At 35.9% G+C, this 27,908-nt stretch overlaps 1 protein-coding gene across 1 annotated transcript in view; it reads left to right on the plus strand.

Moving 5' to 3' along the window:
* Positions 1-27,908, plus strand: part of TRHDE (thyrotropin releasing hormone degrading enzyme) — a 259,991-nt gene that overhangs the window by 173,530 nt on the left and 58,553 nt on the right. The window contains exons 8-9 of the mRNA XM_088141536.1: positions 15,541-15,606; positions 18,343-18,521. Coding sequence (XP_087997662.1) covers positions 15,541-15,606; positions 18,343-18,521 — 245 coding nt within the window. The remainder of the gene's footprint in view (positions 1-15,540; positions 15,607-18,342; positions 18,522-27,908) is intronic.

Raw genomic sequence — 27,908 nt, forward strand, 5'->3', positions numbered from 1 at the left:
CTGTCTGGCTAAAGCTCAACTTTAAATGTGACCAACATTACAAGGCAAGGAACCAGGTTTCTGCCCAATCTGCTTTGTGTGTGTGCGTGCTTTATTTTTTAAAACAATGTTTATTTTAATTTGAGATGCTTTCTTTTCTGATCAAAATCAGTAGACCCTGAATGTCTTTCAGTGTATTGTTTTCTCTAAAAGTACTTTAAAATCCATTCTCTTGTATTTAGAGACATCATCAGTTTTTCTTACAGAATATTAACACATACCTTAGGTTCAGTAGACATTCATCATCCATTTCCCATAAGTTTCTTCTCTTTTTGCTCTGCAAACCAAATCGTTTTTAGGTTGTCATGATGGATTCAGAAAACTACAATTATCATGTTATAGTGTGGTCTGTTTATAGTTCCCATTACTCTATGACTCATAACATGGTTATTTTTAAACTCCAGGGGTAATAGCTTATTTGATGAGTCAGCCACATATTAGAACTATTTTTGAGGATTTGTTTGGCTTTTTTAGACAATCAATTTATTTATAATCATTGTGAGATTTAAACTACTTTGTAGTTTGCTCTTATACTTGAAAACAATTGTACAAAATGGGAAATAGGGCTTTGTATAATAGCCCTGCTTCCAACAAAATGGAACTGCTAGTTCCATCACATTTTAGACTAGCTTATTTGGCCAAGAAGTGAAATCTTTTTCCATGCAGACAGAAACTCTTATATTAGAGCTTCCAGTCATGTGGAAAATATGCACACATGATGTTTTATTTGTATACTCAACCCTTCAGGTTTTCATCAAATATGCAGAGATGTGGGAAATGAAGCTAGAAGATATATTCACAAAGCAGGTTTAAGGGAAAGACAGAGCACAAGCTCTACCTTTCATGTGTCTCTCAATGTCTAAAAACAGTTCTATTTCATACCAATATAGTCTAACTCAGAGTGAATACATACTGTACAGTCATTTAATAGTACTGAAAATGGCTGATTTAAAAAAAAATATCGGTAGTGTTTCTGCAGTTGTACTTTGAGACTATTGTGTTCATACAACATTTTTCTTCTTTTACGATGAAGAGGACTCTACATAAATAATTGAGAGATACAGGAAAGGTTCTAGTGATTTCAGTTGCAATTCACTTCCCTGTTTCTCAGACCTCATTAGTGAAACTAGAAATTTTAAGTATGTTTCAAAAATGTTCAGGTATAACATATTCTAGCCCAAAAATGTCCTATTGACATCCCAGAGCTATCCTTCCAATATTTATTTATTTACATAGATTTAAGAAACACTTAACTTCAAATGACTCTGAGCACTTTAATATAATTAAAAAACCAGTACAATAAAAAGAAACATGACATTCCAACTTGCTCAGACTTTACCTGAAGTGTTCTGACGTTGAAACAGACTGTTACATTTGTAAAACAGAACTCAGAAGACTGGTTAGAATGTTGCATTCTTAAACTATTTTGCACACTTCTAGTTTTTACTACATGCCTGTAAAATTCTACATTAGAGAAGATTACCATAAATATTTGTTTTGTTTTTACATTGTGGCAATGTCAGAACTACAATGTTCAAATCCCAACAAAGAAAAATCTCTTGAAACTCGTAATAAGTTCAAAAAGAAATTCAGTTATTGAGATGTACATGCAGCTTCAAAGCATTGCTGGAACTAAAAAGCCCGCATATCCCCACTCTTTTACCCTCCCTTCTCACCCCCCTTTCCCCGGCCAGTTCTCATGTTGATACGACCTTGTACATTCCTGGCCCCAGATAACAGTCCATCTGTGTTAACGGTTTCACTTTCCTTGTTCCCCCCTCCCCCTAATGAAAAATGGCAGAAACGAAGCAAGCAGCTAATGAGCTGATAGATTGATTGCTGGAGGTTCTGACAGGCAATATCTCTTCACACAACAGAAGGTTCTAATCTATTATGAAAACAACTCTTAATCTAAAAATAATGGAAAAATCTTAAAGTTCCTTGTTGCTAAATACTTATTTGGGATGAAATCACCTAATTTCAAAATGGATCAGAAAGTGATACTGAATCAAGATAAACTTGTATCTCTCCATACCCTCAAATAATTTCATAGTGCATCAAATAAACATAAAAATACTTCTTATCCAGTGATACATCAGGTTTTGGTAAATATTGCAAAAACATGATATAAAAGTGGGTAGCTCTTCTGATGCATCTGTTTAGAACAACTAGAAATTGGCATAGCTGGTAGATACAATAAAGAGAAGTAGTAACAAAAGATGTATCTACATCTCTTCACATTTAAAATGATATTAAACTTAACCTATTATAGTTAATTAGATAAGGCATCTAATGAAAATGCCAAGTATAGAAATAAAAGGTCTTTCATTTACCAAAAGGTAGGATTTAAAGTACCAAATATTGTGGCTTTAAATAATCAATATTTAATTCATTATAGCAACACATACAGTGGGGCAAAAAAGTATTTAGTCAGCCACCAATTGTGCAAGTTCTCCCACTTAAAAAGATGAGAGAGGCCTGTAATTTTCATCATAAGTATACCTCAACTATGAGAGACAAAATGGGGGAAAAAATCCAGAAAATCACATTGTCTGATTTTTAAAGAATTTATTTGCAAATCATGGTGGAAAATAAGTATTTGGTCAATATCAAAAGTTCATCTCAATACTTTGTTATATATCCTTTGTTGGCAATGACAGAGGTCAAACGTTTTCTGTAAGTCTTCACAAGGTTTTCACACCCACTGTTGCTGGTATTTTGGCCCATTCCTCCATGCAGATCTCCTCTAGAGCAGTGATGTTTTGGGGCTTTCGCTGGGCAACACGGACTTTCAACTCCCTCCAAAGCTTTTCCATGGGGTTGAGATCTGGAGACTGGCTAGACCACTCCAGGACCTTGAAATGCTTCTTACGAAGCCACTCCTTCGTTGCCCGGGCAGTGTGCTTGGGATCATTGTCATGCTGAAAGACCCAGCCACGTTTCATCTTCAATGCCCTTGCTGATGGAAGGAGGTGTTCACTCAAAATCTCACGATACATGGCCCCATTCATTCTTTCCTTTACATGGATCAGTCGTCCTGGTCCCTTTGCAGAAAAACAGCCCCAACGCATGATGTTTCCACCCCCATGCTTCACAGTAGGTATGGTGTTCTTTGGATGCAACTCAGCATTCTCTCTCCTCCAAACATGACGAGTTGAGTTTAGACCAAAACATTCTACTTTGGTTTCATCTGACCATATGACATTCTCCCAATCCTCTTCTGGATCATCCAAATGCTCTCTAGCAAGCTTCAGACGGGCCCGGACATGTACTGGCTTAAGCAGGGGGACACATTTGGCACTGCAGGATTTGAGTCTCTGGCATCAGTAATGTGTTACTGATGGTAGCCTTTGTTACTTTGGTCCCAGCTCTCTGCAGGTCATTCACTAGGTCCCCCCGTGTGGTTCTGAGATTTTTGCTCACCGTTCTTGTGATCATTTTGACCCCACGGGGTGAGATCTTGCGTGGAGCCCCAGATCGAGGGAGATTATCAGTGGTCTTGTATGTCTTCCATTTTCTAATTATTGCTCCCACAGTTGATGTCTTCACACCAAGCTGCTTGCCTATTGCAGATTCAGTCTTCCCAGCCTGATACAGGTCTACAATTTTGTTTCTGGTGTCCTTCAACAGCTCTTTGGTCTTGGCCATAGTGGAGTTTAGAGTGTGACTGTTTGAGGTTGTGGACAGGTGTCTTTTATACTGATAACAAGGTCAAACAGGTGCCATTACTACAGGTAATGAGTGGAGGACAGAGGAGCCTCTTAAAGAAGTAGTTACAGGTCTGTGAGAGCCAGACATCTTGCTTGTTTGTAGGTGACCAAATACTTATTTTCCACCATGATTTGCAAATAAATTCTTTAAAAATCAGACAATGTGATTTTCTGGATTTTTTTTCTCATTTTGTCTCTCATAGTTGAGATATACCTATGATGAAAATTACGGGCCTCTCTCATCTTTTTAAGTGGGAGAACTTGCACAATTGGTGGCTGACTAAATACTTTTTTGCCCCACTGTAACATGAAAATATTATTGCATTTACAGTATTCTGTTGTAGAATTGGTAATAGAATAATTCCTGTCAAGGACTTACGGTATTCTTCTTGTATTTTTCGGGTGTTTATAGTAATTATATTTCCAAATCAATTTGAATTACATGAAGGTAACTGTCAAATTTTAAAGAGTCTGGAGTATTGGCATCTTATAAATAGTTAAAAGTTTTTTTATATGAATTACAAAAGTAATTTTCAAAATCCCTACTCTGTATTCTTATATTCACTTATCTAAGTAGGTTTCTTTGAATGCCGTAGATTTTATGAGTAGAGATGCATCGAATTGCATTACAAGGCAATTGTTTCCCCAAACATTTCTCTCCTGAGGAGCTTCTATGTATTGAAATTATTCTGAAGCACATTCTGAAATATATCCCCAATTTGTATAGGATGCCTCATTGATAGGGAATTAATTCCAGGCTAATAGATTTTAAGATACGTTTTCAGCTGATTCACATTCTGAACCAAGAAACAGTAGAACCTACAATAAGGGCAAATTTTGCAAACCAAGAGTCATTAAATAATTTATCATATTTTATATAATTTAGTTTGGTTTTGCTAGTCATTCAATAGAATCATATGTGCTAGGAACCATTACTTTTTAAATAAAAAATGGGAATCTCATGCTGAACTAAGGATCCCGTGGAATCTTAATTCATAAATTCTTATAAATTATAGTACACATCTAGTACACAGCTCTAGCTGCATTATAGACAACTAATCTACATTACTGTTCAGAAATGTTTTGATATTCTTCAAATGAAGACTCAGGAAAAAACCCCCCAATACTTAATTACAACACTCATTCTTTTAAATAGTGTGCTAATTTTGACAGCAGTTACAATGGAATTTAGCACCATATTATGCTATTTTAATGTTAATTTTCTTTTCATCCCTAAGATACTTCCCCTGTACCTTTAAAATATTTCTTGTTGTTTAATTGCATAGGGATTTCAAAGATGATAGAAGTTTATTCTCCCCAAACTCTTGAGCATTCATGGACAGGGTTGTCATCAAAAACAGACTCTTTGAGATCTCAGCAGTTCAAACCAAAAATTCAATGTAACTTTCAAAATAAAATATCGAACCAAGGAAGTAAATGTGTCTGGCAGCAGCAGTTTGAGGCTTGTTCTCCTGCTCTTGCACCAACAATCTCAATAAGCCTTCCAGCCTTGGCTGTGAGTATATAAACAATCCTTACTTGTGTAGTCTCTGGCCCCTCCTTCCCTCGTCCCTTCCAAGGCTTCCAGTATGAGGAACCACCCCTCTTCTCTGCCTGGGCTATGAGCAGAGTCCCAGCCAGGCAGCATCGAGGGGTGGGGGAGTCCGTTTATACAAGCCTGAATAGGGTAATTCCTGCAGGCACTTCCTCCACAGAGTTCTTTTTGGCATCTTCTGGCATCTCCCTCCACCTTCTTCTCCATCTGTATTCTTTCATCTGTATTCTGAATAATAAGTTTCTCTACCATGTATCAAATGCCAATATCTATACAGAAACAATTCTCATTTTGTCTAATCAAACGTTAGTCTATCCATGGTCAGATTCTGCATTAATAAATGAGGTAGATCAAAAGGTAGACTCCCTTGAATTCCTGCATCTAGATGGACATATCTATGTAATTTTCTTGACAACACTATCTGATTTGATTGATTTGATAGATTATGTACCATCAAGTTGTTGTTGACTCCTAGTGACCATGTGGATAGATTTTCTGCATGACAGTCTGTCCCTAACCTGTTCTTTCAAGTCTCCAAAGGTGCACTCATTGTCACTGTAACTGAGTCCTTCCATCTTGCTGCTGGTTGTCCTCTTCTTCTCTTTCCTTCTATCTTTTCCAGCATTAGAGCTTTTCCTGGAGAGCTGGATCTTCTGTGTCCAAAGTAGGATAATGTGTCCGAAGTAGGATAATTTGAGCCTGGTCATTTGTGCCTTGAGTGAGAACTCTAGGTTGATTTGTTGAATGATCCATCAATTTGTTTTCTTGGCTGTCCATGGTATTCTCAGGAGTCTTCTCTGACACCAAAGTTCAAAGGCATCAATACTCTTCCTATCCTGCTTCTTTAAAGTCCAACTTTCACTTCCATAGAGTGTCACAGGGAATACCAGGGCTTACACAATTCTGTTCTTTGTATTCTTTAGCTTTCTTAATTATCCAGCATGCATCAGCAATAATGTCTCATGTTCTTCAACCTTCACAACACATCACAAAATTTGAATATCTTGTCCAAGGCCTTCATGGCTACTCTACCAAATGCTAGTCTGTGGTGTATCTTTTGACTGCTTGTTCCTTTATTGTTGATGGTTGATCCACCACTTTGATATCTTCATTGTCAATCTTAAGGCTCATTGTTCTACCTGTTGTCATTAGTTTGGTCTTCTTTATATTTAATTATTTTTTTCACTGTGCTCTTTGACTTTTAGTACTAGGGCTTACAGATCTTTTGCCTTTTTGGCTATGAGAGTAATGTCATCAGCACAGTGCAAGTTATTGATGCTTCTTCCTCCAATTTCAAAACCTCCTTCCAATCCAGCTTCCCTTAATATATATTCAGCATATAGGTTGAATAAATAAGGGGAGAGTATGCAGCCTTGTCGCATTCCTTTGCTGAGCTAGAGCCAGTCTGTTTTACGAAGTTCTGTCAGTACTATGGCTTCCTGACCTGTATATAAGTTTCTCATGAGGATAATGAGATGTTCTGGGACTCCCATTTTTTTGAGCACTTTCCATTGCTTGACGTGATCAGCACAATCAAAGGCCTTTCTATAATCAATGAAGCATATGCTGAGTTGTTTTTTATATTCTTTAGCTTTCTTAATTATCCAGCATGCATCAGCAATAATGTCTCATGTTCTTCAACCTTCTCTAAAGCCAGCTGGAACATCTGGCATCTCTTTTTCCAAGTAGGGCTCTAATCTGCATTGGATGATCCTGAGCATTATTTCGCTAGCATGTGAAATTAATGATATTGTATGATAGTTTGCACACTTTGTTAAGTGTCCTTTTTTTGGCACTGGAATGTGAATGTGATTATCCGACTGCTTTATGTATAGGCCGGGGGTTTCTTGGTAGTCTTCTGTCTACTTATTAATCAGATCCTATCCTGCTTTCTTAATATTAGCCAAGGTTGGTTAGATAGCTGGCACCTGATAAGTCCAATCAAAAGATACATACAGCCAAGCTTTTTCATCATTGGTTTTCATTTATAATTTGGCCCTACGGTTTGCCAAATCTAGTAATTGATCATTATTTGTAGGACAAAATAATCTTACAATTTTTTTCTTTTTTAACTGAACGCTGATTGATTATGTTGCCTAGATGGAGTGCTGCTACCTAAAAGTAGTGACTGTAGTGATACTGATCATTGGACGGGGAAGGAGACTGCAGGATGAGCAGCCATATTTCTGAACAAATTTGTAGTATAAAATGTTTGTAAGTTTAATAAATAACAGGGTTATTACAAGAATTTGTCAAAATCTTTAGGATATTTAAAAGTCTTTTCAAGTATTCAAGCCATTTGCTGCAGTATCGGGCAACATATTTTTGAATACATATCTACTCAGAAGGAGGTTCACTGCCATTCACTGGACTTACTTTCATAAACATACAAATAAAATAGCAGCCATTGTTTTCTTTAGAGGCTGATTATAGTTTGACAAGCTTTTGTTATTTTAAGGTCTGTATATAGCTGTCACCCTTGCAAGGTGGTCCAGTTAAGAAGCACACCCAGATGAACTAATTTTACCTTATGGTAAGGTTGCAGTAACAGAATTTTGCAAGTCTGAAAGTACATTTCTCCCCTACCACCTTTAGAGCCCCAGAAACTAGGGAGGGTCCCTTCTGAGATATTTGCCATGCCCACATTCATGCTTCAGGCTAAGCTGGCTCTTATCTGACCATTGCCCTGGCTGCGGCTCTTTCCCCTGTCTCCCAAGGTCATTCTCACATACCATTACATTAGCCATGTGTAGAAGTTAAAGGCAGAAATGTAGGCATTTCTTGTATTCATTTAATAATATTACACTTTTATTCAGGGAAATGGTCTTTTATGAGCAATAGTTGCGACATCCATAGAACCAATGAGTTTCTATGTCAACAGGAGCTTTGTCTTCATGGGATTCAGTCTCATTCTGTTTTCTCCTATCCACTCTCTCATAGCCTCTAGGCATCATGTCAGGGCTTCCAGCATATCTCTTTTTGGCCTGGGATAGATACATGAAGCTAAGTATCATCAGCATATTGATACCATATCACAGTCAATAGATGATCTTTACACAGCAGTTGTTAAAATGAGAGAGAGTTGATATCTCTTCTCCCAATAATATTAATTAAAATCACTAACTCCAGGAAGGAGAGGAACCACTGCAAAGTAGCTCTTCCTTAACCATCACAGGCAGTCCAAAAATATTCCATGTATCAAATGCCATGGAGAGCTCTAAGAGGACAAGGGAGATGCAATACCTCTTTTCTGTCTCTGCAGAAGCAACCAATGTGGTCTCAGTGGCATGCCCAAGTCTGAACCCTGACTGAAAGGGATCCATATAATCCAGATAATCCCTCTAATTCAGGATCCTCTGCAATTGGAGCCAACCATCTTCTCAGTAACCTTACCAAGGAACAATAAGTTGGATACCAGCTGGTAAGATGGCCAAATCACATGGCCAGAGATAGATTTTTGAGAAGGGATCATACCTACCTACCTTCCTTCAAGACAAGCAGCATTACCCCTTCCCCCAAAAAACACATTCACCATTTCCTGTACTCCTGGCTTCATGCCCTCTCTGGCCACACATGTTATCTAAGAGGGATACAATCTAATTTGTAAGCGCATTCCACAAAGGACCTTGTTAACTACCTCAGGTATCACAGGCTCAAAAAATCCTAAGTGATCTCACAAGTCATGAATGTGTCAGATTTTGCCACCCTGCCCATCTAATATCCAGCTCAGAATGCAAATAAGTTCTAAATAAGCTATTCACAGAGCTGCCAGTTAAATTGCAGCTCTGTACTTGTAGAAGGGACTCAAATTCATATGACAAGTCTATAAGGAAAAATAAGCAGCACTTATTTATAATAATAGTGGTTTTATATGTGTATCATTTCTGATTACAACTTAGGATAAAAACAAATATGACATAAGACATGCAATTAACACTGGTGTGAATGATTTGTAAAATATGAATAGTGGTCTTAATTGTAGTTTTAATGTGTATTGAATCCCTTTAGCCTGTATCTCCTTGATACAGATTCTTAATCTCATAGCTCCTGTTGGATTGTAAAAGCTCTCCACTGCTGGGAATAAAAGCTCTCAACTTAACTTAACTTAACTTAACTTAACTTAACTTAACTTAACTTAACTTAACTTAACTTAACTTAACTTAACTTAACTTAAATAGTAAGGACTGGGGCCTTGATCCAAACTGAGACGAAACCTATTCTATTTCCATCAGATGGACTCTTTAAACCTGCTATTTATTCTTTTTTTAAAAAATGGCATTGCCCATTGTTAAATGGTACCAGTGACAAACTCCTGGTTTTGGTATAATACAACAGTGTTTCCTAAACCATTTCATACCCTGGTCCCATTCTGAAAAGCTCGAATAGATGAAATTCAGGTTTTGTTTCTCGAAAAGGTCACCCTCCATTTAGTCCCATTTATATAAAGACATAACTGATGAAAAACACTCTTCCTTTTAAATTCCACCAAGGGTTATTAGAAAGGCACGTTTAACACAATGTCTGATTTGTTTGCTATACCCAAAACAAAAAAAGATTGTTCTTTATTGCACAAATCAATCTCCTTCAAGAAAGTTATCCCCCACCCTGTATAAAGCTTCATATAGGAAGAAGGAACAAAGACGGATTGCTTACTTACACCCAAACATAATAAGACTTTTCTACATATGTGGTTGTTCAGTAAAAATGTTTTCAACAACTGAAGTAGGAATAAAATAGTCCTAGGTTTATTTAGTTACTTTTTAGTCATTTATGCCAACTAGAGATCTATTATAATTCAGATATTTGGAGGTTGGATGAAATTTGTATTAATTTTGCACTTCAAGAGCTTGATATTGCCATTGCAACTTTGGTTACAAACAATTATCTGGGTACATACAATAGCTGTATGGATCATACCTGAGGAATGGAAAAACATTTCATCTGTGTACGTGTGTGCTGAAATACTCTAGTTAGTAGTTAAAATATGAACCGTTTGAAGCAACTTACCTGGTTTTTTTTTTTTGGCAGGGTTGTTAACAGAGATATATTATACATGTGACTCAACCCCTGCCCCCCCCCTGATTGTTTAGATATGTCTTGAAGTTAATTGGAAATATTATTAATAGTTGTCCCCAAGGAGAAAGCCGTATTAAACTCAAGGCTTATTTCTGCAGTGTTTATGATTGCACTGTAAACTGTTTTGAAGTTGTACGTCTTAGTGTACATTAGAAGAATAAATATTTAAAGGTTTCCTAAACTGGGGCTGTTGGACCTTTTTTTCCCCTTATTTCATAAAATAAATTAACCAAGAAGCAGCCTTAAATAAATAGATGCTCTTATAAGTATTAATATAGTTAAGCACTATATAATTTTAGATGAACTGAATTAACAAGAACTATTTTAAAAGGTTTTTTCCCTAGTGCTGAAGATCAGCTTTTAGTCTGAGGGTTGTTTTTGTTTTTGTGTGTGTCCTTATTATAAAGGCTACATTGAATTGCTGTTGCTATTTACAATTTCTGTACAGTGTAAAGATTTTCCTACAAGAACTGTGAAGTATAGCAGAATACAGGGTAAAATAATTTATAAGAGCTCATAATAAAAAGTACGGTACTCTCCTACGTAATATCTACTCAGGTAAATTAGGTTTTGAGAATTACACTGAGTTGGCTTGCTTGCCTTTTCCCACAACAAGACAATTGATATGGTATGGTTGGGAAGAGTTATGCATGCTGCTTTTCTTAATATTCTGCATTGCCCAACAATACTTAGAGCAAGAAGAGGGCATTCTTACAGCTGTTAAGTTCTCAAGCTGCTTGTTGTTGAAACCAGAATGTGGAATGATCCACCTAGCCCTAGAGGAATCAAGTAGAAGAAAATCTTATATTAAATAGTTTTTTGTATTGTAGTGAAATAGCATGCAGCTTGTTTCAAATATTATCCCTATATTATTTTCTTTTGAACAACTCCTCATATTTTTACTAAAATGGCAGATTTTGAGTATATATGTATTATTTTAACAAAAATAAAACCAATCTGAATTTCTGGTGTCAATTTTTAAAGAATATTCATTGCCTTGAAGGACAAAATGTTGGGGGTGCTTCATACCTACTGTTTTGTACAATAAGGAAGTATAAATCTAAAGCTCAAAACTCTACCAGCACTAGTAGAACACTAATTATGGAAGTAAATTGGCAGCACAGAACTCTCTTTGATTTTAAGACAGAGCTTCATAAATCTCTGAGAGATATTATACTCTATCTAGATTTGGGGGGGGGGGCATTCATTTCTTTCCAATAGCAATTTTTTTTCCCCATAAATAATTATCTGACAATGAAGAGGATTGTTTGATATTCACTAAGAATAGGATACACTGTTGAAAACAAGGGGATAAAAGTGAAAAGAGCTGCAAACATGGCTGCTGAAATGCCTTTAAAAATCAGCTTAAGGGTTAGCCATTGCTTTGGAGGAGCTGCTTGCTCCTGGTCATCCTCAGTGAAGGCTGGAGGGTGTGTGCGCAAATGATTAAACGTGTTGTAATGTTGCAGTTCAAACTGTGCCTCTTTAACACTGTGATGTCTCAATGAACGTTTCATCCCAAAATCTCAGCTTGCTGCATGGGCCCTTATGCTTACCAAATGAATTTTTGAAATTTTTGAAACCTAAACATGTTTCTGTTACTTATCTTTCCAACTCCTTTCCTAATTTCCATCAAATTTTGTTTCAAAATGGGGCATAGTTCTGAGACAGCATTGGTTGTGCTTGTTGATGACCTTTGGTGGAATCATGGCAGGGTTAGTGCAACTGTCCTGGTTCTACTTGATGTCTTGGCACATTTCAATACTATTTGGGGTGCAGTATAATCAATATGCTGAAGATATCTCAGCCCCAGGCCAGCCAGGTGATGCTGTCCTTATGTATGGAGTTAGTATGATCTGGAGGAGGATGAACAGACTTAGCTCAGCCCTGACAAGACTGAGTAGTTGTGATGTTTGGACCAGCCAAATATCGAATAGTTCCATCTTGGTCCTGAATAGGACTGTACTTCCCTCTTCGGGACTGGTGTACAACTTGGAAGTCTTTTTAGCTTTAGCTCAAGCAGAAGGTGGCAGCTGTGGCCAAGAGGGCCTTTGTATAAATCTATCTGGAATACTAGTTGCACCCTCATTCATTCATTCATTCATTCATTCATTCATTCATTCATTCATTCATTCATTCATTCATTTATCATATTTATATAGGCCATATATCTAGACTGGGAGACCTTAATACAGATGCTTCTGATTAGATATTGCAATGCTCTCTACATGTTGGTGGGGTGGGTCTGTTTGGTTGGTTAGTTCCTTGATTAGGGTATTGTTTACTGCTTGATTGTTTGTCTGGTGTTAATCTTGGTGTTAATTTCTGCTTATCTGGGTGATGATTGCTGGCGAGGAGATGTTCTGGCCTTTTGTTTCCTTTAAATTGTCTCCTTAGAGACAATAAAAAGGAGTCAAAAGACCAAAACATCTCCTCGCCAGCAATAATCATCCACATAAGCAGAGATTAACATCAAGATTAACACCAGACAAACAATCAAGCAGTAAACAATACCCTAATCAAGGAACTACCAAGGAGCTGGGGGGGGGGGGGACCACATCCCACCAACACTGGAAGGGCAAGCTACCATATATAGACAGAGAGCAAGCCCCACTCCATTTTAGCACTGAAGATGTTACCTAGCTGGGTAACAAAATGTTTTCAAGAAAACAACCAAGCTCAGAGAACCCCAAAGACTCTACTTGAGTTTAGATTCCATGTCTACCAGGACCTCATTGTCCTTTATCAACCACAGTTCTCAATTAAACAATGAATATTTATATGACAGTTCAAAGCTTTTTAATTAATTTTTTTAATTCACCATATCCATTCCCGTTAATCAAACCCAGCATTATTAGCTTCCGTGGGTTAAAAAAAATGTTATATTACACAAGGGGTGTGGCTGATTTATAATATTCCAACTTATGTAAATCTTGTGGTATTTTAATTTGATTAAGTAACCAGTTTGCTCCTTCAGATGCTATTGATTATTTATCAAATTGCATGATTTGTTATTTTAAAATAAAAGGAACATATATGCTATTTATTTTCATTATATTTTTGAAACTGCATTGTACTTAAATGAGTCAGTATCTGTATATTGTTGTTCTGATCTGTGTTTGTATGGGTGTTGCTGCTTCTTTAAATAGGATAGCATATTTAAAGCTAAATCTGTCATAAGAGTTCACAATTTGTATATCAGAAAATTTGCTTTGCAGTCATCCAATCCCTGAAGCACCTAGTTCACAACGCACATAGTATCGAACACAAGCGGCACTTTTTTTTTTTCAGTTTTATTATTTTGCAGCACATGAGAGCTTGTCGCCTGCCATTTACACAAAGTAAAGGTGATAAACACTCAGATTCAGAGGAATCCTATTTTCTACTTCAGAATGCAATGCATTTTAATGGATGTTGATTTTATGCTAAAGTCCAAACACAAGTTATTACTTTGCTGTGGATTTAATTTAGAATGCTGTTTGGTAGGGGAGTGAACATGTGGCTTTCCAAATGATTCTGAATTACATTTTTTGGACTTTGGCCATGCTGGCTGGAACTTTTGGGAATTGCAGCCCAAGAACATCTGGAATGTTAGACATTCCCTGCTCTTTTAGGAACCATCTCGTCCCCATTACATCGACCTGTCCCACCAGTCCAGCAGGAAGGGTATGTTATGGACTCCATCTCCTGGAGAGTTTCAGCTGACAGGGTCCAGGAGGAGACCCTTTCTGCCATGGCTCCTGCCCTCTGCAATATCTTGCCCCGAGGTGAGATTGGCCCCTACTCTGCTGGCCTTCCGAAAGAGTGTTAAGACCTGGCTCTGCCAACTTGCATGGGGACCCAATGGGGGTTCGCCACACTGGGGGTGGCTGGTAGCCTGAAGATGCTCTTTCCACTTTTTAGTTTGCATTGTAGTTTTAACTTTTTAGCTTAATTTTAACCTTTTGTACTTTTTAACTTATATATATGATTTTATAGGCTTTTTAAAATCTGTAATGCTGCCTAGACTCACCTGTATAGTAAGATGGGTGGCATATATAAATCTGATAAATAAATAAATAAATAAATAAACAAATAAATAAATAAAATACTGAAGAATGTTGAATGAAGTCAATCAGAATCAAATATATTGTTAAATTATATTGGGAAGAGGAAATTAAAGCCCCATAAATAAATCAAGGTGATCAATATCAAAATGATATTGCCACATATCTTTATTGCACAGTTTGAAGTGCACTGGGCTGATCTGGCATGTTTCTTAACATAGAGAAGGAGCTTAGGTCTTGTGGAATTGCTGTTACATTTGATCGTGTCTGAGTCTTGAGGTAAACCTTCAACCTAAAATGTATGTACTGTAGTTTTATGACATTCTTTAGTCTTTAATCAGAAAGGGAAATGATATACTTGCAAAAGTGGATTAGACTGAAAGTTATGGTTTAAAAAAAAACGCAATTCCTTGTTCAAATATTTAATAACAGATCTATGTATCAACGAAGTCTGTATTTCTCAACAGTAATCATAGAAAGGTTGCTAAAATAACAAGTAATACTTATTTGTGGAAATGTTTCTGACAGTTTTAAGATTTGTTAGGAACAAATATTAAAAAGTGTAAAATAGTTGAAAAATCAATGGAAAGTGCATTAGAAAGAAAGAAAATAAAAATTCATTAGCAGGGTTTTAGAACTTTTCTGGGCTGAGAACCATACTCAGCTTTGGAGCATGCCAAGGACAGTGCTCCATATGAAATGAATAGAGGCCAAACTAATTTTGTTTCATTTGTTATCTTTAATTAAAATTGAATATGTTAATATTACTCTCAGATATATATTTAATAATTTTTTTCCCTAATACATCAAGAATTATAGCTAAACAACAACGTTTACAGAACTCTGGGAGCTACAGTCCAGGTTTTCAAGGGCCACAATGAGTCTGCATCCTCAGTCTGTGCATCTATGATTTCTAGAATAATAGTTTGGAATGTTGATTATTGATACTTTTATTACTTACTGAAAACTATCTTTAAAATGTTTGTGTTCTAAATTTATATTAAGCATGGATATATAAAACATAAACAGTATAAATGAATGCATAAAATGTATAAAAGTGATACAGCATATTTTATATATTTTTATATATATATATATATGTATATATTTTTAGGATTATTTAATTATTCACAAGTATGGCAATGCTGCCAGGAAGGACCTATGGAATACACTATCAGAGGTAAAACTATTAAATATATTTCATGAATATGCGTAATTATTTTGTGGGCTAAGATTTATTACTTGACTTTGGGGCTAATATATGTAAATATTGTATACTAAAAGTGATACACTCAAAAGTTTAAAAAATGGTACCTAAAAAGGTACTTAATATGTACCTCAAAACCTGTGTATCTTGCTAGCACATTTCACTTACTTTTTGCCCTTGAAATTAGGGGTAAAATGTTCCAAGATGACTTAAACTTTCATTGCCTGATTTTAGAAATTGTGATGGACTCAGATGAAGAACATGAAAAATAGGTAGTCTTTGTTCATTCTTCAGGTTTAGGGTTCACAGAAGGTTCACATGTTACTCAGCCATTACAGTTAGAAACGTTGATAACATAGAAGCAGAATGCAGTCTCATACAAGCTGAAATTTGTTCATGCAAACTTTTCTCTCCTGACTCCCCCTCCCCCAAATTTGCTCCTTGAAGTCCTTCCCACGCAGAGTTTGAACACATGTAAAGGATATTGGAAGAGGGGGACTTACTTCTCTGCTGGTCCTCTCCTAGAAGAAATTATTTTACCAGAGCCAGCATATTGGAATTTACATAGAGCCTGTAACATGTATTTTAATTGAAGTAACATAAATTAGAAATGGAACCTGGATTGGAATCTATTGAAATGAGAGAAGTCATGCCCTGTATGATTATCTGGGAGGATTTTGAGGCTGTGGATCCCTAGCAAGTGGACAGGATTCTCCATGATCTAGTCCTTCCACTTGTGCATTGGGCCCCTGTCCCATCTGGCAGGTGAGAGCAGCCAGGGAAGAGTCAGGTCTAGGATATCATCAAGGAGGAAGGGGAGATTTCAGCACCTCTGAGAGAGATGTTGCTTTGCCCACTCCTCAAGAAGCCAGATCTTCATCTAGTGGAAAGAAACAACTGCCATCCATTCTCCAAATTCCCTTTCTTGGAGAATATTGTGGAGAAAATAGTAGAGCTACAGTTATTGGAGGAAATCGATTAGCTGGGTTAGTTGGACCCATGGAACTCCAGATTCAGACTCAGGCATGAGAAGAAACTGTATTGATCTCTTTCATAGATGTCCTGTGGACTTAGATGGAGGGAGCATGACCATTGTTTTCTGAGAACTTTGACTTCTTTTTCATGATAAAATCTGCCCACCTGACCCAATCAATCAAAGAACACATGCTCAGACCCCCACCTACTAGGAGATGTACCAGTTCTCTGTAGGCATGTCTCAACTTAGTCTCTGAGGTAAGGATGGTCTCCCATCCTTGAGAAGACCATAAAAATGTGGCTTTTACACAGGGCCTTTTAGGATTGATTCTAAAGCCATCAATGTAAAAGTGTGTGTGTGTATGTGTGTGTTATAGTATTGTTGTTGTTATATTTTATTTACTGTAAACTGCCTAGAATCCAATTGGACTGAGGCAGTGTATGAATTCCATAAAATAATTAAATTTATTCCCAATCCAAACAAACTCTGGTGGGGTATAACAAAGTCAACACAAGAACAGAACAGTAAAAGATCACATATATTTAACTAAAACCAACAATAGAAATCTACTATATTATAGGTGCCATTCAATCAAACTGAAGTAAAGGACAAATGCCCACTGGAACAAAGCTTTTGGAAGATTTGAAATACCTGTTGAGTAGGGACTATCCATTAATAGTATCAAATACTATGGGGGAAATGTCAGGGTGTGAAAATAAATTTTTAAGGTTTTGTGAAAGCATGCTGAAGAAGTGGCAGATAGAACCAAAAGAAGAAGGGAATTCTATAGTGGTAGAGCCACCATCAAGAAACCCTAGTTCTGGTAATTTTTATATAGGCCTCTCCTGGGACAGCACACATGATAGGTCCTTAGATAAAAATCATAGGTCCCATAAAGCAATGTATGGGGAAGTCATTCCTTTAAATTAGTGGTATTTTTGATAACCATAATAATGTAGATCAGCTCCAAAGAGCAGAGTAAACCAGGTAAAGAGATCAGGAAAATAATCCAAATTTCTTTTGTAACAACTTGCTCTTTCAGAAGAAAATTGAACTGCTTTCACTGCACTTAAATTTGCATCAGCATTATTCGTGCTGTGTTATAGCTGTGCTATAATGTGTTCGAGTTTAACACATTAATATAAAAACTAAAGTGGTGACTAAAGTTGTCAATATGGTTCTGTTTCAATTTTCCATCTAATGTTAATGTTGCAATTAAATTAACAATCAAGACTTCATCTCCAATCCTTCTTAGTCATTACGGTCATTATAAAGTAGAAATAGAGGACATAGGTGCTTCAGATGTTGGTGAACTACAGCTTCCAACAGCCCCAGCCAGCACAGCCAATGAGAAAGTAGCTTGGAGTTGTAGTTTAACAACATCTGGCGGGCCACAGACTCCTTACTTCTGGGATAAAGCAAGTGAAATAATAGTTTTCTTACTGTTACATTTTTATGATTGGAATTCAATGGATGGAATTCTATGCATACTTACTTGAATGTTAGCCCATTGAACTTAATGGAATGTATTTCCAAATAGTGATATTAAAGTAGATAGTAGTGCTATTGCTACATAGATTTTAAACAAGCTTAATATATCTCCATAGATTACGAATACTTTATATAAAATTATGAATACATTTATGAATATCCCCCCAAACCTTTTATTAAAAGAGACAATGTGATAACAGTATTGTTTCAGAAAGGAGATTTGTACATTTTTTGTTTTGAAGGCACTTAAGAAGGTTGGGAAATTTGTGAATATCCAAGAAGTAATGGATCAGTGGACACTCCAGATGGGTTACCCTGTTATCACCATCATGAGAAATGAAAATACAGACACAATTATAGGAATCTCTCAAGAGCGCTTTATTTATGACCTTGATAAAGATCCTGGCTTGAGAAACAACAGGTATTTACATTTTCTGGTATACATACTATACTTTACAACTGTTTTTATACCACTGCTAAAGAAGCAGAAATATCTACATAGAATTGTGAATAATACGGTGATACCACAGTATGCCTTTGCTGCTTCTAAAGAATATCATTATATGCACTATCTTAAAAGATATTGAAATAGTATTGTCAGCATCTACATCTTTAGAAAGATGCAATTACAGATTTAAATTTATGTCTGGAAATTTTCAATAATATATAGTTTTAATGTATTCAGTCATCTTTTTCTTTATGCTTTTCTATGTCAGTGGGCTAACACTGAGGAAGAACAATTACTCGAAATCAGAAAAGAAAACCTTTCTTGTTTTTCAGTTCTGAGTTTACACTTAATTTAGCAGAGGTATGTAACTAATAAACAAGTTCAAATCTGTTAAATGGGGCACTTAATTATTTAATTTAAAAATACAAACTTAATGATGAGAAAACTTACATGTTAATATGGTACACATAACATTGGAAGTTTACAGAAATTAATGGAAATGTCTTGTCTAACTTATGGCATCATCTGTATGTCTATACATTAATAGCAGCTGGGGGGAGACACTGAGGCCACGGGGGAAAGTACACTTAAAACTTTCCTTTCAATCTGCCACTGTTTCAATCTGTTTACTTCCATGACTGCCTTTTTTTTTTTAATGTGTATTTTAATTACTTACACTAGAACCTAATGCATCATGGAATTCAAATTTCTAAGAAATTGTGCTGATTTTGATTTTGCCAAAATTGTAGAGCTGTATGAGCACAAACTGTTTTATTAGCAGTGGGTGGTGAGTGGGAATGGAAGATAATAGGCAGAAGGAATCTGCAACCTTTAATCTGCATTCCACTTTTCGTATGAATTGCATAAGGAAGCAATTAAACTTTCACTACTTTAATAAGCCTTTAATGCCTTTATGACCAGAGTAGCTGTTACATCAATTTCGATCTTTCTATCAGACCTATTTGCATGCCTGTTAATTACTGCAGTAAATAACTAGTGGAAGAGGCAATTGTTTTCTTGCTTGTAATAAGGCAGGGGATTGCCTCAGAAATTACTGTTCGCATACAAGATGACACACCAATCAGCAAAGCAGATATTTATAAAAACGAGTGACTTTTCTAAGATTAGAACAAACAGGGAAGCAAAGCAAAATTCATTATGCAAGGACTTTCCTGTCTGCAAGCCATATTTCCATGTACATTGCCATCACTTGCTGGCCATCTTACTAATTCCCTTATAATGAAACAAAATGAGGCTGTCTTTAGCTGTTTCCATTTCTTTCCACAAGTGTGTATGTTCTGTTAGTTTTGCTGTTGTTAGTAATGACACTACTAGTGATGACACTACTACTTCATTTGTTTTATTTAGCACTGTTGCTTTGTTAGTGACAGCACCACATCTATACAAGAAAGGGGGTAGCAGATATTCTTAAATGATAAGCATAACAGTCATCAAATTACTGATCTAATCCTGCCATGAGCTGTGATTTTGTGAAAAATGTACCAATTAAATCTCTCACTGCCATTCTTCCCATTATTTTGAAAGGCCAGTCTCAATATCTAGCCCTGACTCAGGTTTTTCCTAATACTAATTTATTAAACTTGTGGGCTGTCCAACTCTAAATGACTCTAGGTGGCTTGTTCAAATTTAACAGAGAAATTGAATGCAGTGAAAAAGAAATGCATCGTGTTTTACCCATGCCCTTTTATTTTCATAAATATACAGAATATTAGAAATGATTTAATATAAAATAAGAAACAGCATAGGAATAAAAAGATAAAAATGAGTTTAAAACATTGTTCATTTGAAATCATTATTACTTAGAGAAGAATGTGTGCACAATTTTAAATTAGGAATAGGGTATAATTTGGGGATCTGTTTCCAAAATGTAACACTCATTGCCCATTTCAGCGTGAACTGATTTTAAAACCTAATAATTTTTTGAGCTTTTCTTCACCAATAATATGGGGCAACACAGATGTTACTATATTAATATAAAGAGACACTGGCATAGTGATCCATTGACCTGACTCCCTTTGCAATTTAGTGTAGTTTGAGATTGTTGTATGTATTGTGGAATGAAAAAAAACAGGATAATGTTTCCAAAATATTTTGGGGTGGAACAAGCCAGCTTCACAGAACAACAAAAATTGGAGTTTTTGGGCTAATTCACAATTCTAAGTAATTAATGAACCCAAACTATTAAATCTAGCAAACAAATATATAGATAAATAAATTTAACAATATTAAAAATAATCTAAGCACCTACTGGTTATGTAATAGGTTTTCTGCAGTATAGTATCTATTACTCACATGAATTAACTACTATCCAGAACTATTATTTGATTTTAGATTTTATTTACTTATTTATTATTTAAATGTATATGGCTGTCTGCTGGACACATGACTCTGGTTGTCTTAACAGTCAATTTAAAAATCCATAAATAAAAATTATTTTAAAACAGCACATTGCATTCAGAGTGACTCAGAAACATACAATCACAACATCATGATAGGCATATCCAACAACCTGGTCCATTGCCCAGGGAAGATTTGTGGTTTCTTACCGTAATACTTTTATTATTGGAAAATATTTTGCCTCTAAGATGTTCAAAGGTTATAGTTATTGTTAAAAGTCAACTTTTTTATGGCTTGATTGATGATGAAGCTCCTTTTGAATGGGAAGTGAGGTTTTGCAGAATTCTTTAGAATTCCATCTTCAACAGCCTTAAAAAGTTCTTTATAATTATTTTGCTTATATTTTAGCATTCTTTCTTCTTCTTCTAGAAAGCAGTTAGGTTCTAGAAAACAAAAATGGGAAGGGAGAAATTGAGAAAGAAGTCTGTCTCAGAAGATGTCAGCAAAAAAATATTGTAGTCGAAATGTTAAAGAGACTTGAAGGCTTCCAGTATCAGAGGCACTTCGTATTCTTTATAGAGGCTTTCTTTTGTATCTCACTTCATTTTCTCTATGGCTGCAATAAAGTGTTTTGAGCAGCCATCAAAGCAGAGTAGCTCTGTGTGACTGGAAGGAGTACAATTGAGAAAAATTAGCTATGCTTTCCATTTGCTAAGATAAACCAAATATTATGTATTTATTTAAATTTATTATAGCCCCCCACTCCCCACAGACTCTAGGCAGTGTATAAATACAAAAACAATAAAACATACAACACCACAGGCATCCTGGACTAAAACAATCATAGCAATAACAAACCAGACCAAGTTTACCCCACAAACACATTAACCCCAGGCCTGAGACCAAAGCCAGGTCTTAAGAGCTTTTTGGAACCCCAGAAGGGAGGCCACAGTCTGTATCTCTGGGGGGATGCTGTTCCAGAAGGTGGGGTGTGAAATAGAGAAGGCCTGCTTCCTTGATCCCATAAGATGACACCATGTAATAGAAGGGACCTAGAGCATTCCCACTCTGCTGGAACATACCGGGCAGGCAGAAACAGCTGGAGATAGGTGGTCCCTCAGGTATCCAGGCCCTATGCTATAAAGGGCTTTATAGGTAACAACCAGCACCTTGAATTGTACCTGGAAGCTGACTGGCAACCAGTGCAGCTCACGTAGCAGCGGTGACAGATGGGCATACCAAGAAGCACCCATTACTGCTCACACTGCTGCATTTTGTACCAGCTGTGCTTCCAGATGGTCTTCAAGGGCAGCCCTGAGTACATGGCATTGCTGTAAGCCAGTTGTGAGGTGACCAGGGCATGAGTGACTCTCTGAAGGGCGTCTGTCTGAAGTGTTAGTCATAGACACTTGTTTCAGTCCATCACTGCAGAAAGAATTATGGCAGCATAGAAGAAGTACTTGCTGTACTAGTGTTTGTTTGTTTACCCCAGGCCAGCAATTCTATGGTTATTGTTAGTCAGAATGTCATTAGAACCCAAGGACTTGGGAGTCAGGAGTAAATCATGACAATAACTCTCATCTATTTGTACCCAGGGAGCTAATGGCTCAGTATCATTACAGCTGTCGAAGTCAGCAAGGGCTCCTACAGAGAATAGACGTCAATGTGTGCAGAAGTACTCAGTGCCACTATTTATTTATATTTGGCCATTGGCAAAACATTTGTAACTACAATAAATGCAGAAAGCATTTGTCTAAGTCTAGACAAATCATGTACACACTGTGTGAATGCTAATATAATTGCTACTTAAGTAGGGTGACCATATGCAATAAAAGCCTCCCTGTGTACAGACATTGTTTTACTTTGCCCATTTATGTCACTATCTACTAGGTCATGGGAATGGATAGGGTGAGATCTGTTTAATACATTAATATTGCATATATGCATAGAACAGACCTAAGTCTTAATAATGTAAAATGGAATGCTTTGCCTATTTTTATACTATTTTGTTGAGCCCTGCTGTATCATATTATGATTGTAAATTATTTATAAATTTAGTATGGTTCCTGAAGGGATGCATACTATTGTAAGAATAACAATTCTGTTTTTTAATAATTTCTTTTTAAAGATCCTTGAGATAATCCAGTTGTAAAATGTGCTGCTCTAATCATGTTTGTTCTCTGTCATCAGTGTATTGCCTAAATGCAGCAGCCTGGTTTATTTTTAGATGGAATAGAAGGAAGTAAACTATAAGGCTTGCAAATACCCATGTGAACGTCAGGTTCTGTAGATATCCCCGTGTTTTTACCTATATTTTCAAGCGCCTTTGCTGATGTGATGTAGATAATCTTCCATAACATGAGGAAATCTTCCGATTCACACATTACAAAGATGCATGTTTACAGCTAATTTATTTAAAAAATTATCAAAATGTATGTTGAGAATAATGTCAAATCTAGTTGGAAACGGTTGACTCTGGTAGAACATTTCTATAATATTCATCTCAGAAAATAAGATGTTACGTGTGTACGTAAATTTATCAGTAAATGCTGCCAAGCCAAGATATTCTCTCTTTGCAAAATAATTTACTTTGTAGCTATAGCAATCATTATTTTTTCTTTGTTTAATAGCCAGTAGAAATTAATAAATTTTGAAGTTGACTCTGGATTATATAAAATGAATTGGTTATTACATTAACTGTCATTTCCACAAGAATATTTTGTAATAATTATGTAAACTTTGAATAACCATCATTTTAAAACCAGCTCTTCTATCCAATGTACTAAATACGCTTTTATAATTCCTAAATAATCTTTACAGTTGCTCAAGTCAGCTAGTTTCTTTAGCAAGGGCACTGACACCTTTGAAGTGGTGGGGAATACTGCCTGAAAAAAAAGTCAAAATCTTATAGGTATGGTAATATGTGTATACAAGCACACACACACACACCCTAAAAAAAATATGATTACATAATAAATACATTGTATGATTTATTTAATACAGGATTGTCTTATCAAATAGAAGGTACGTATGGTAATTGTTGAATTAAACTTTTAAGTGCATTACTTTTTTTTTAAAGGAAGTTATATGTCAGATAAGATACAGAAAACAATACAGTATTTCAAAATAATTCACACTTTAAACAGGATGATTTGCTTTTGAGTGTTTTTAATGTGTTTTATATGGTCTCAGGATGGAGTAGCACCTGACTGATCTTGTCCCTCCCATAAAAGCTAAGCAGGCTGTCAGGCTTGGGTAATAGTTGAATAGGAGACCACTGAGGATCTCCAAGGCTAGATAGTAAGTTCAAAATTATATCAGAAAGCAATGGCCAACTGTTTTCCATATGTTTTCAAGAAAATTATATGGCTGTGTCCATGTAGTCACCAGGAATCAACTTAAAGGCATTCTCATGTGAATTGAAAATATCTAATCAGAATATGTATTTGAATTATTTGGTGCTATCATTAAATATGTATATATCCCGATGACTTATTGTATGCCTATAAGCCTTTTTTTCTCATCTAGTTAGATTTGCATTTCCATTTGTTTCATATACCTATGAAGCATTGGACAAGACATAATTTGTATAACCCTTTTGTTTAAATAATTTTTGATATAATTTTTATTAAGAATTTTAATTACAATAGTAGAAACTAATACAAATTAAACTTAGAGAAAGAGAAGAGAATGGAAAGAAAGAATAAAAGTACAGGAAAAAAATAAAAGAAAGAATATAATAAAAAGAAAAATATATAAAGAAGTGACTTCCAACCTTCATCACAACAAATATAAACAAATTTAATAATTGTTCACCCCCTATAAGGTTAAACATATATCTCTTCCTCCCATATCCCATCTCTTATCTATAAGCAAATCCATAAAACATAATTTTTTCAATCCTTGTGTCAACAAAAAATCCATAAGGGTTGCCAGAATGTTGTAAAAAAAAAAAAAAAAAGCCTTATTTTAAACTTGATCAAATAAACCAACTTTATATTCCTTCCTTTTACTAAAAGTCTTAATCTTTAATTCAGTCGAATACTGTCACAGGATTTGGTTTCTCTTCGATTCTTTTTTATCTCATCACACAGATTTCTTCAAGGCTTTAACAGTCCTCTTTTGTAGTTCCAATAAGAAAAAAATTTCCAGGTTATTCTCTTGGTTTATCATTTGTATTTCCCTTTTAATTTTTAAAACTTTAGCCAGGTTCTTTTGTATATCCAGTAACGCATCTTTTTCCAAATCATTATCTCGGCCTGTCATTTATAGTACTTTCTCTGTCTTGTCGATAAAATTTGTTCTACATCTGTCCTTCTTTCATTAACATATTTTAGACATAGTCTATCCATAGAAGCAGACATTATTACTGACAGTGTTGATATTGTAGTTACTAATTTCTGGCTCCATTCTTCAAAGATCTCCTTTAATATTTCCAGTGTTATAACATTTTGTGTCATTATGTAAATCCCAGTATTAAATGACATCAAGAACAGCCTTGTATTTTTTTTTCTTCTGCTTAAAATCTTTAGTTCCCTCTAGTGTCCAATTTCTGAAATCATCACTTATCTTTTTATATGATTTGCAATAGACAGGATAGCCAAAATAATTCTGTTTCCCATGAGTAGTTGTTTATTTTTTATAGTTAATTCCAAAATCTTAAAGTCAATATTCCAATGGCTGGTGTGGGTCTTCCGGACTGTGTGGCCGTGGTCTTGAAGTTTTGTTTCCTAACGTTTCGCCAGCACCTGTGACCAGCATCTTCAGAGTGCAGGAGCACAGACAGGAGCAGTTCTCTCTGTGCCCAGGGTGATGTGACCCTTTTTGTGGGTATTTATAGAGATCTGGGGGGGGGGGAAGGGGGCCGTGAAAGCCTTCGACAATACATCAATATTCCAAATTTATTTGGACCCTTAATCTGTTTATAACTTTCTTAGATCAAATACTTATTTAGCTTTTTGCTGTTTATTTCAAATTCTTTAAATTCTTAAGCTTATAATTAATTTTTTTTGTTCAAAGTTGAAAATAAACTTACCCAATGAAGTCTTTTCAAACTTGTCATTCCAAAGGTCTCAAATAGCTTTAAGATGGTTAATAGGCAATTTCCGAAAGTAATAAGAAAGTGAGGTTTGCGAACATAATGTCCTTTAAAAGGCTCTGCTGTGGTTGTGAACAAAATTGCTGATCCCATCATCTTCTGGTGCTCAGACCCACAGAAAACTGCTGTCATGGGGTCTCCTCATGAGGAGCAGCCATCTAGAGCACAAATGAGCAATCTCCAATCCTCTCCTTATCCAGAAAGGTTCTAAGGAATTGGCCTACTCACTGGTTCCTTGGTCTTTGCTGCAGTTGTCGGCTCTGCGAAAGTTTTCAATTTGCCATACCTCCCCCCGAAGTCATCTTGTGTTTAAATAATTAACATTTTTTACACATTAGAATACTCTGATCTTTTGCAGCTTTCAAATTAATCAAGGCTGCATTTGCATGCCAATTGTTCATACAAAAGAGGTCCTTAAAGATTAATTTAGAAAAACTTGTTCCTGTCCAATATGGATAATGCTTTATAAAATAGAAGAAGAGTTGTCTGCGTTTCCACACAGGGAATGGGGAAGTTGCAATACATTAGAATAGAGAAAGAAACAGTACCAACAGTATTTTGGAAATATTTTGTGAATTGTATATACTTAATTGTAATAGAGGGGAGCATGCACGCTAGTCTTTTGTTGCCAGTAAAATAATCAGATTGGGAAGAGAGTCCACTAAAGTGCTCCAGCCTGTTGTGAAGATGAGGAACAGAGGCAGCGGGGAGGCTTTTGCTTTCCATAATATATGCCATATATTGCATAAGATTAACAAGGATATATCACCAGTTCAGCTGTTAGTACATATTTTCATCTATTAGTGGAACAGATTAGATTAAAATTCTTACTGTACAAGCTATGTACAAGATTAGAGGAAAAAACCCTTTATATTCTAGTTTAAATCAGCAAATGTTTGACCATTAAAAAAATAAATAAATTGAAAATACAAGGAAATGGGCTTGGATCAGGATTTTGACCAGAGGTAGTGATGGTAAAGGGATCAGTAGCCAATGCCTGCTAGTTGCGTAGCAGAGAAATACATGTGATGAAAAGAAATACTGTTCACAATACTACTCCAGTTGAAATTCTCTTAGAGGTACCGTATATACCTGTGGATGAGCTAAGAATTTTATTTGCCAAAATACCCCATCCCCCACCCCCACAATTGTGTTTAGCTTATCCATGGATGGGCTTAACCACAAGTATATTCAGTAGGTTTTTCCCCTCAGCTTTTTAAAAGTACCCATATATCCCATATATACTCACATATAAGCCCATCTGTGGATAAGCAGATCCACAAATTTTTAACTGAACTACCACGAGGAATGCACCACCTACGGATAAGCCATTGTGAAAATTAAAACATGCAAAAATTTTGAGGGTTGGCTTATCTATGAATGGGCTTATACGTGAGTATTTACAGTATAAGGATCTTGATCTAGACAAGAAATTTAGCAGCTGTAAAAGTTTAAAGGACTTCCCCTTCCTTCCATATCTCAGTTTTTTACCATCTGGAAATATTTAGACATCTTGGAGATATCCAACCACCAGCTCAGAGGAAAGGACAGGTATAGCTGTATCATCAATGTATTGCTACACTATAACCTGCAAAATATTCTTTTGGGTAGCTTTATATAGATGTTAAATAAATGGAAGCTAGAACTTTTCAGTATCCCAGAGAAAAGTTCCCAGTGGGTCAGGCAGAAGTTTCCCAGTCTCACCTTATACTGGCCCCCAGAGCAAAACCACTACAAAGCAACATCTCCAATCCCCAGCTTTCTCAAGCAGTCCAACATAATCCCATTGTTAGTGTTACCAAAAGCCACTAGGAAATTCAGAAGAATCCAAAAAGTTATCATGGCAGCCACAAAATTTAAATAAGTAAATGTAGCATTGCACTCCCCCTTCTTTCTAGTATAGA

This window comes from Python bivittatus, unplaced genomic scaffold (genome assembly GCF_059951505.1).
Source record: "Python bivittatus isolate LINGU-HERP-01145 unplaced genomic scaffold, Pbiv_v1 ctg000330_np1212, whole genome shotgun sequence".
In the NCBI taxonomy this organism is placed as follows: Eukaryota; Metazoa; Chordata; class Lepidosauria; order Squamata; family Pythonidae; genus Python; species Python bivittatus.